Source organism: Chrysochloris asiatica, unplaced genomic scaffold (assembly GCF_000296735.1).
Source record: "Chrysochloris asiatica unplaced genomic scaffold, ChrAsi1.0 scaffold00001, whole genome shotgun sequence".
Lineage (NCBI taxonomy): Eukaryota > Metazoa > Chordata > Mammalia > Afrosoricida > Chrysochloridae > Chrysochloris > Chrysochloris asiatica.
Genome location: NW_006408519.1, coordinates 55,754,930 through 55,766,029, shown reverse-complemented (window position 1 = coordinate 55,766,029; position 11,100 = coordinate 55,754,930). Strand labels below are relative to the sequence as shown.

Genomic DNA, 11,100 nt, shown 5'->3' with positions numbered 1-11,100 from the left:
AGTTCAAGCTCACCAGCTGCTCCTTGGAAACCCTATACAGGGTTGCTATGGGTCAGAATCGATTGTACAGCACTTAACAACAACCACCACAAAGTGGTACTAGGGTGGGGCTGTAGGATCAGCACTGGACTGTGAACCACAAGGTCAGTAGTTCAAACCCATCAGCTGCTACTTGTAAACCCTATACAGGGTCACTATGAGTTGAAACCGACTTAATGGCATTTAACAACAACAAAAAAGTGGTGCTGGTATGAGTCATAGATTCTTCTGAAGAATTGGTTGGTTGGTTGTTAAGTACCATCAAGTCAGTTCCAACTCACAGTGACTCAGTATAGGGTTTCCTAGGAGCAACTTGTGAGTAAGAATAAGGGATGTATTCTGCAATTTTTAAAGCACTATTGTGTATAAAACGCCAGTGAATGTTCACAGAAACCTTTCCTCCGTGAACTAGTCACAGCTTCCAGAGAGTGACTAGATGGACCACCTTGGTATTTCCAATCCTTTTCAAATGATGTTCAAATAGCACTACCTTGGCATTAACTGTTCACTATGTACTTCAAAAAAAAAAAGGAGCTCTGGTAGCATAGTGGTTACGAATTGGGCTGCGAACCATAAGGTCAGCAGTTCGAAACTACCAGCTGCTCCGCGGGAGAAAGATGAGGCTTTCTACTCCCGTAAGGATTTACACCCTCGGAAACCCTGTACAGGGTCGCTATGGGTCGGAACCGACTCGACGGCACTTAACAACAACAAAAATGTACTTCAATGGACTCCTGATGTTGTGATGTAGGATAAGCACTGTACTGCTAAGGTCAGTGGTTCGAACTCACTAGCTGCCCTTCAGAAACCCTCTTCAGGTTGGAATGAATTTGTTGACACTTAACAACAATAACAACAAATGTACTTCAAATCCTTGTCAATACCCTCAAGAGCATGCTTACTGATATACAACTGTGGCATCTATTTATACAGCTTTAGACTTCATTCCAACCATAGACGCTCTTTGTTTACATCACATTAAAATGAAATGTTAGCCTGCATATCTGAGAAGTAAATTTAAATAGCACTTCTTCCACTGAGATCCTGAGAGAAATTTAGCATGGCATGCATGGTGTGGGGTAGGGAAGAGGAAGGCCCTTCAAATAATTTTTGAAGGAACTGCAAAACACAGATATTGCAAAGGCTGAATTACAAATATGAAATAATTCAGGTTTAAATAAACTTGCATGTAAAAATTATATTTTTGAACAACCAAATGTCTCCGTAGTGAATACAAGCTTCTTTATATGCGGCTGTCACTGGGACTCAAGAGAAAGATAGATGACTACCTGAAACTAATAGGCTTGAACCTGTTTCAGCACTTCTTCTGCTTCAATGAGTCCAACAAAATATAACTAGGTATAGCGTGCAGCAAAAGTAGCCAATGTAATATTCATTGCGACCATAGATTTCCATCTCATACATACAAAGCGTGGATGAAGTCATATATTTGCCAAATCAAACACAGAAAAAGCCTTAGGTATCCATACCAGATGCTGGCCTAGGGTTTGTTTGTGCACAAGTAAATGTCATGACATGAAGGTTTGTTTTCAAAGACAGTAGCTTTCATTACTGGGATTTGTCTGTTCTAGAAGATCAAAATTACCAAGCACCTAATCCCTTTTCAATGATATTTCCTTTTTCTTAGGCTGAATCATCTGTAAACTTTTTCACTGGATTTTGTTTGAAAATGCCTCAAATAGATGCCCTTAAAAAGGGCAAATTCCTGAATGCAAGTTGTAAAAAGCGAGGAAAAATAACATTTATTTTTAGGGTTACGTGGTTTGAGGGGGTATGCATGTGATTGAATGACAAAATTCAAGTGATATCTAATCCTGTGCTTATGAAAAATTAATATGCCATCAGAAGAATCACAAGTATAGCTAAGATTAATGAAAGGCGCTTAAAAAATTACAAGCACACAAACTGATTTGATTAAAAAATAATCTCGTTGGTCGTCCTGTAATATTCTTCAACTTACCCACATCTATTCTGTCAGATGGTTATGATTAAAAATAGGTCAATGGGAGGCTACTGATAGAAATCACATGCAAAATGCACATGCAATGAATAGTAGTGAGAATGTTCAGACAGTTTAAAATGAATAAAAGCTTTTAATAAGCTTTAAAGGTGGAGGGGGGTAGTAAAGGAAGGGCCGATTGCAGAGAATGGGGGTGGGGAAAAAGAAGTGAACACTCTTTCTCTTACCAGAGTCTTTATTAGAGTTTTTGCTTTCACTGTGGTCTCTCTCACTTGTGTCTTTCTCATCATCTTCAGTTACTGCTGTAGGCTTAATAGCTCCTTCTGCTTCTTCACTTTGTTCTTCTGTTAAGAAAGATAGACCTCTCAGTAGGATTTAAAATCTGGAAAAATGCACACTAAAATAAACTAGGTGACTACTTAGAGATTTAGTTATTTATGAATCATCTGTATACTCAAAAGCAAACAAAAGTGTATTCAAAAGTGTATATTAGAACAAGTCTATATTGGCTACTCCTCGGAAACCCTGTACAGGGTTCACTGTGAGTCAGAACGAATTCAGTGGCACTTAACAACAACATATTGGCTACCCAACACAAAGTTTCATTTTTTACATCAATACATACCCAGAATATGTTTTGTACTAAATTAAAATAAAGGAGATCATTTGCAGCACAGTTTTTAAAAAGCTAGAAAAGGTTTAAAAATTGGTTGTAAGGTATTTCTGGAATTTCAATAGTATAACATTGTAACAACATAGGCCCACTCTTCCATAGAACTGGCTAGGTGGCAGAACAAATAAAATTCTTAGAAAAAAATCGTAGTAATGTGATCACATTTAAAATCTAAGACAGGTTTTAGTCCTGCCTTCAGACCCCAGAATCTAGAGGATTTCTTTTGAGCTTTGTTAGAGTAAGCACTCTACATTTGAATTACATTTGGGGATTCTTTAAATCTGTAGGGGGCGCTATACAAGGCATAGGGCCTAACAAGGTGTGCTTCTATGACAACAGCATCACCCCACACCTCATTCACGGGTTCACACCAGCTAGATTACATGGAAATCCTTAGAGTAACTCAACCCTCTTTAATTATTCTGTAAATCTTAGCTATGTCGCTGCTGGTGGATTAATCTGTTTATGCAGTTAGCCCTGTGCTGGGGCTGTGTAGTACTAATCCGTGAAAGGCCCACTGTTCTCTTTTATCCTGCGATCATTTGTCTCTCACTGTGCTGATGTCACATTTTAATGAATTTTTAGCAATCTGAGTAATGCCAGATAACCAGGCTTGCAACTCGCCACAGCATGGCATGCTGTTTTCATTGCTGCCCCAAAATAAAAAAAACCATATTTGCCTGTTCAGGTAGGAATTACATAAATTAGGAGACGAAGGTAAAATGGGATTTGAAGCACCAGGCTGCTCAATTTCATAAAATCTTTAATGACCATATAAATTAACCCTGGAAAGGCAAAAGGTCATCACCACACATTTGCATACACTCTTCTATTTGCTTTGGATAAGCAGAGCTTTTATGCGGGGAACATGATACAATTAACCCTTCAATAGCCATACCAAATGCTGCGATGGACATTTTAAGTGTCGAGCATTAGCTGAAAATTACACACTGCATAAAATTTTCATTGCAAATGCTATAGTGATTGAAAGGAGAAATCGTGGCCCTCTCTACACCCCATGTTTTATTAATAATGTTCTGACAGCAGAATGAAATATCCACTGTCATATGTAGCAGCTGAGCACCAAAAAAAAAAAAAAAAAAAAACCACCTATTGCCTCACTTGCTAGGCAAGCATGCTCTGCAACTGTGTGAACAGGAAAATGGAGGGGATAGTTTGGGGCTCCAGAGGAAATCCCAAAGAGCTGAGGGAGAGTCAAAGATATTTAATAAAGTCAAAATAAGAGTTTGTTATAACCACAAACCTTCCAAAGGCACCAACCAAATCCATTCATTCATTATGTGCATTTTGCCTAAGCACAAAAGCAGAGGTGTTTAGGTGGGTGGGCATCTGGAGTGTGTGTGAGAAGGAATAGTTTCATTTTCAGGCAAATAGACAAGGAAATATGACTTTAAGAAGAGAAGACTTAACACTTCTTACGAATCTAGCCTGCTTTGCAATCGCATTCAGTTCCAATTCCTGATAAAATGGGGCAACCTCCCTTCTTCTAGACAGAGAAAGGTAGCTGAGCTTGGTTTTGAGATTAGAAGGCTCTGCTCATGACTATATTGGACTGCATGCCTTCTAAGCACACAAAGGACGCCATATCCAGTGTTAGGTTTGCAGTCCAGGACAGCCCTCAGCCATCACTTTTTGATCCATCCTAGGAAGGGATGCAAGATTTCTTGTACTAGCTTTATTGGTCCTTTCTCCCAGGCCTGGAAAATGAAGTGTCAGAGAGCTACTGACTGTCCTTATCTTGAGGGGACATACAATTGCAAGGGGTATCGTGACTCACATTAATAAAACACTGTGTGTCAGGAGAAGAACCAGAAAATTATGAAAGTACTAAAAAAAGAAAAGCTACAGTATAATCTGGGTCTCATCACTTTTCGCAGGGTCCTCTTCTTCATTTCTGGTCTGTGTTTTAAGTGTGAGAGAAATTCCCAGACATGTTCTTCTATACATCACTGTGGTGTCTGACCTCAACCTGACCCTGGCAACAGTTTGAGAAATCTGGATGTGAACAAAGACTCTGTGTCAGCAGCAGGGGAAGATTGTGGGATAGACTCTCCCCATCAACTTAATCGCAAACAGCAGGTCTGAGGCCATAACTTTGCCCAGCTCCTCCAAGCCACAACTCATAACCTTTAGAGGTGGATTTGCCTGCAATGCCCTGCCTCTGTGAATTCCACCCCCTTTTTCTTTTCTAGTTCTTCCTTTGAAGTAGGCAGGCAATTAGCTCTAATACTCAAGCAATTCAGATCTGTTTTATGGTTTCGAAGGAGAAAGCTGTTTATTACAGGTAGCCTCTTTGGAGCCATAACAACTTTGCAAATTTTTAATCATGCAAAAAATAATCAAAAGATAACTTCTATACTCCATAAAGTTTAATATAAGTCAGGGGGGAAAGGGTCAGTTCTGTTGTCAAAGAAAATTTTAGAAGTAAATTGACATTTGTTTTATAAATAGACTTTACTGTCAAACGTATTACTGTGGCAAAATCACTATATTTAGAAAAACTATGCATTGGATTTGGTGTGGCATTGCAGGATAATGTGCTGGACTATAAGGTCGGAGGTCCAAACCCACCAGCATCTCCTCAGAAACCCTATACAGGATCTATATGGATTGGAACCAACTCAATGGCACTTAACAACAACATTATTACAGTGGATTTAGGACTGTGGTAAGGGGTGGCGATACTCCAATATTCAAGTACCACATTTCCTCAATTGTAAAATGCCATAAAATTTAACATGCTTTACAGGTAAAAAAAAAAAAAAAGATATATAGCTATGTATTAAGGCAGAGTCCTGGTGTGGTGGTGTAGGATAAGCATTGGACAGCAAGGTTGGTTTGAACCGCAAGGTTGGTGGTTTGAACTCATCAACTGCTCCTTGAAAACCCTATACAGCATCACTATCAGTGGGAAATCACCTTGAAGGTATTTACCAATGTATTAAGGTGTGGGGCTAGGGATCCTGGTATGGCACTGTAGGATAAGCACTGGATTATTAACCACAAGGTTGTTAGTTCAAACCCATCCACCATTCCAGGGAAATCCTATACAGAGTCACTGTAAGTTGGAACCAACTTGACAGCACTTAACAAGAACGACAACTTGTACTAAGGCGTCCCTGTTGAGGCACTTTAGGATAAGCACTGGCCTGCTAACTGTAAGACTGGTGGTTTAAACCCACCTACCACTCCTTAGAAACCCTATACTAGGAGTTGGAACCCATTCAACAACACTTAATAACAACAACAACAACAAATTATATATTAAAGGGCGCCTTACACTTAAGTGGAATAAATAATACAAAATTCTAAAATATAGATGCTGAAATAGTTCTCATTTTCATCTATAAATTTCTCTATTAGTATATGCAATAATACTTGTGAAAGTATTATAGTACTTCATAATACTTTTGTAGTTACTATATGTGTTTTTTATTGTTACTTTACCTCATGGGGGATTAGTAATACAATATTTGTTTATGTATTATACTTTAAGATGTCTCTATATAAGTTGAAAATGTGTATTAGTGTTCATTAGAACCTCCCAATTTTAAGACAAATTATAGAGTGTTTTAAATATTTCAAAATAATAGTAGGACAAACTAATACTAGTGTTATTACCTTTATCCAACATTTACAACACACTTAAAATTATAATCTCTATGAACTAGATGAGTATTTGAAAGAAAAGTTTTTAGTAAGTTAAGACTATTTTTATTAATTCAATTGAAAATTATTTGAAATCATTGGAAAATAACTATTATTTGATTCTATAAAATTGTAATATACAATTCCTAAGCAGATCTACTTCAGTGATACCCCTCTGATCTAAAGACCAGATAATTATGCTTGTTTTCATTGCTTTATTACACAACTGGGCATGGGGACACTCTCTTTTGAGTCTTGTGAAAAAAGCATAGTATACTTTTTAAGTCCACGAAGTGATCATGGAAAGAGGAAGCAAAGGATAGTAACAAACATCTGTAGTCTTATGTATTGGGAATCTAATCAGTGAAGACATCTGGTTTATGGGAATTCTTTCCTGGACTCCTCCATAGTCTCCCTGACCCCAGGTCCTCCCTGCTCAAATCTATCCTCCATATGGCCTTCCTAAATTTGACTCCTTTACTTAAATTCCCTCATTGTCTCATTGTTTGCCATCACTTAAAAAGAAAAGCTCAACAGTCTATATATGGCAAAAAAAAAAAAAAAAAAAAAAAAAACCCTCAAAGATATGGTCCATGTCTACTCCAGTCTCATCTTTCTTCACTACTACTTAAAACTTAATCCCTAGAAAAGTGATTCTCAAAATGTAGGGCATTAAAATTACCTAGAAGACTTGATAAAATATAAATTTCTTGATCCTATATTAGAGTTTCTGAATCAGTAGATTTGGGGTAAGGCCTTAAATTTTCTAACAAGCTCCCAAGTGATACAGATGGGTCTGTTACAACAGCTATATTTTCATTGTGAAGCATTGCTCTAGAAATACTCAGGTATTCTTAATTCCCTACAAATAGGTATTATTTCTTTTTTATGTCTTTCTCTTAGATTCCATTGCATTATATCACTGTGGTCTTCATCATACCTCTCTGAAATCTCCCTCTTAGTTCCCATTGCTGGGGCCTTGTTGATTAAAAAACATCTACATACTAAAGTGTATCCAGTGTTGGTCCTAAGCCCTCTTCTCATCATTATCTATATTTTTTTCCCTAAGAGATACCATCCAGACCCTGGCTTTAAATTTAATGTCTTCATTTGGATATCTAAAGAGTTCAATGTATCCAAATCTGTTCCCATCTCAAACAGCTGTTGTTGTTGTCAAGTGTCGTTGAGCTGATTCCGACCCATAACGACCCTGTATAGGGTTTCCAAGGAGCAGCTGGTGAGCTTGAACCACCGACCTTGAAGTTCAACAGTACTTCCCTCTAATTCTTCCCCAGTCTTCACCACCTCAATTAATGGCACCACTAAACCACCAAAAGGTGTCCTGGTGTGGCCCTGTGAGATAAAGCACTAGACTGAAAGATCGGTTTGAACCACAAGGTCGATGGTTAAGACTTACTAGCTACTCTAGGTAAACCCTATACAGGGTTGCTATGAGTCTGAACCGATTCAATGGCACTTTACAACAATCACCATCACCAAAAGGAGTGTGGTGGTTCCATACGATGAACATTGGACTTTTCACAATCTTCGTGGTTCAAGCCGCCAGCTGCTCTGTGGGAGAAAGCTTTCTGCTCCTGTGAAGATCTAATACCTCAGAAATCCTATACAGGGGTCGCTATGAGCCGAACTGACTTGACGGCACTTAAGAACAACCACCACCACCACCAAAAAGGAAGAATTATCCTTAACTCCTCTCTTTCCTTCTCACATAGATCCAGTCTATCAGCAAGTCCTATTATTTCAACTTCCAAAATATTTTACATCTACTTCTTTATATTTCCACTGCCATACTCTTAAACTCTTACGGTGCTACTGAATTGTTTTCATAGCTAGGTGACATTTTGTACTCCTGTACAATTAAATAAGATCAAGCTATTCTTTATATAAACAGTAATAATTTCCTGTTTCACTTAGAATAACATACCAACTCTTTACTATGGTTGAAATGACTAGGTTCTTTACTAGTTAATATGCCATCATGGATGGAAAGGTCTTTTCTAAGCAGTTTTTGTTCTGTAACATGTTATTATTCCAATCGTATGCGTCTGGAATCTAAGGTCACACTCACAAGCAGAAATAAATGAGGTGTGTTGTAGTAACATTGGTGAATTTCTTCTTAAATTATATGAATATAATGCAGCTATGAGGGTGTGACCCCCATTTTGTTACAGGCACCCATGTATATATATACACAAACCTCAGGAACTAGTGAATGAGTTGACATGAATATAACAACCCACTCAACTCAATAAATCACCAAAAATAATGACACCAGCCAGATTGTTTCATTTGGGAAAATCAAAATATCTGGTTTTTTGATGTATATTTTGCATAAAACTGATCAGTTGAGTGAAACTTTAGAATGTATGAGAATAAATGTAGATATGAGAAATTATCATGTAGAAGTTACTTTTTCTTTGAAAAGTTACTTACACATGCTTCAAAGATTATATGTGATTTTACTTCTTAGTTATTTATAAAGTAGATCTGCTCTCATCTAATCAGAACAGTTGCAGAAAAGTTTATTATATAAATTATGAGAACAAAAATAATTTAGGATGAGACAAAATTTGGGGAAAGCATTTGCCAATTACCTGAGGTTAATCTCAACTGCTGCTCTGTAAGATCATCCTCACAGGTCCTGGCTCCCAAAGATGTAGTTTCTACAGAGAGCATCAGAATGAAAGATAATCAGCACACCATCCAGCTCTCAGGTCATAATCAATGTCAATATTACCCCAAATATGGCTAAGAACCAAGTGGAGTGCAGTGAGTATCTAACACATCTCACCTCCTAGAGAGCAGTGCTTGGGAAAGTAAGTCCAGGGAGTAGTAAAGTTAGATTTAATACTAAATGATCCGCGGCATACAACAAATATGAAAATATAGATAAAAAAATGGAACCAGAAGTGACTTAATTCTGATTTTTATCTCTTCGCTATTATATTTGGCCAAGTCTAGCAATGCAATGGTTGACAGACAACAGGTGTATTTTCTAAGTCAACAGTATAGCTAACTCTAGATTATAAGATTATACATTATTATGACATTGGCATATTACATAAACGATGAGAATAAGGTACCAAGTAAGAAAAAAAAAAATTGCTTACATGAGAAACCAAAGCAAGCATTAAGTACTTGAAGCGGAAACATGAAGAATAAATCCAGTTCACCAATGAATCTACAGCTTTATTCTGATCTTTTATTTGAACTCCAGAATAGAATTAGTAACATTTTACTGGTTTGCTAAAATTAACGTACCCCAAATGCAAATCAAAGCATAGTCTTCCTTTGCATTTCCTGCTATAATTCCTATATTAATAATCCACAAATAAAAACAATTTTACATCAAAAATCACCTTCAACCTCTCAAGATTTCTCCAAACTGAGCCATCATCTGCTGTTGATTCAATTTTAATATGCAACTTGTCATTTGTCCCCCTCTATTTCTTTTGTCATCTTCTCTTGTCTGACAATTTTAATCTCCTTCACAGCAATCTGCCTATGATGAGACCCTTAACTTCCTAGTCTAATTCTTCATAGAATCCTTAGAGTTCTCTTTTAAGAATACAGAACTTCCTGAGAACAAATCACAGTTCTAAACTCTTTCTAGGTATGGCACCTTGGATAAATTACTTAAACTTTGTACATTTCACTTGCTTCACTTTTAAAATGCAGGTATATAAATAATTGATAATTGTAAGAGAAAACAATTATGAATACAGAAACAAAGTAAGCTGGTCTTCAAAGTCAAATAATATCAGATCTTATTGATAAATTTTTTCCATATCATAATTCTTGAGCTGCCAAAGAGAATAAAATTTATCTGCTAAGTCTAGGCAGTAGCAGCACTAGTTGATTCTGAAAGCTTAAAGAAATAATTAACCTTCAAAATAAAAGTACACACCAAGGCACTATTATTGTATTTACTAATTGCTTTTCCTTCTTGCTTATATAAATCCAGCAGTTAACTTCCAAATGGATTATAACATATTTATGTTTATCCACTACTTCATTCAGAGAGCTCACCTTCTTCTAGACTACCTTTCATGATTTTATACCTCTATCAATGTTGTCCCCTTTTAATGCCATTTGGTTATTCTCCTCTTAAACTATTCTTCCCTCAAAATTCAAAGGAACTGTCACCTCTTCTGTGCTCCCATACCAGTTAGCCTAATTATGTTTATTGCTTATCATGCTGCATCCTGACATTTTTTATACAAGATGCATGTTCTATTTCTCCAGTTAATTGTGAGATTCTCAAGAGCAGCTTTCATCCACACAGACTGTCAACTCAGAACAGAATCAGATATATCAAACTCACCTGGAATACTTTTTAAAAAGCTACTACTGTACAACCTACATCCTGAAACAGATGAGTCTCAAGAATCTTGTAGAAGTCTTTGAACTCTAAATTCAGATCTAGTTCAGTGATACAAAACACAGTAAGTCTTATGTGTGTGTGTGAGACAGAAACTATTTTCTAGAAAACAAATAACAAATATAACTATGAAAGGATCCTGAGTATTCCTTATTTTAATATGTGCATACATATGAGCGTAAGTAAAAAATATAGCCACTAGGGCTCCAGTTCATAAATGCATGGGTTTATTCCTAACAAAATGTGTTGAAACACTTCTCTGCTACTAGTGGATGGCTGCAGACAAATTCTCTCAAGAATACACTTGTCTTAATCTCATTTGTTGTTGTTGTTGTT

At 36.9% G+C, this 11,100-nt stretch overlaps 1 protein-coding gene across 1 annotated transcript in view; it reads right to left on the bottom strand.

Annotated features, from left to right (window-relative positions):
• The window catches only part of ZFHX4 (zinc finger homeobox 4), a 275,489-nt gene that overhangs the window by 46,333 nt on the left and 218,056 nt on the right, over nucleotides 1-11,100 (bottom strand). Inside the window, exons 4-5 of the mRNA XM_006830796.1 lie at nucleotides 8,978-9,046; nucleotides 2,248-2,364 (exon numbers count right to left, since the gene is read on the bottom strand). Coding sequence (XP_006830859.1) covers nucleotides 2,248-2,364; nucleotides 8,978-9,046 — 186 coding nt within the window. The remainder of the gene's footprint in view (nucleotides 1-2,247; nucleotides 2,365-8,977; nucleotides 9,047-11,100) is intronic.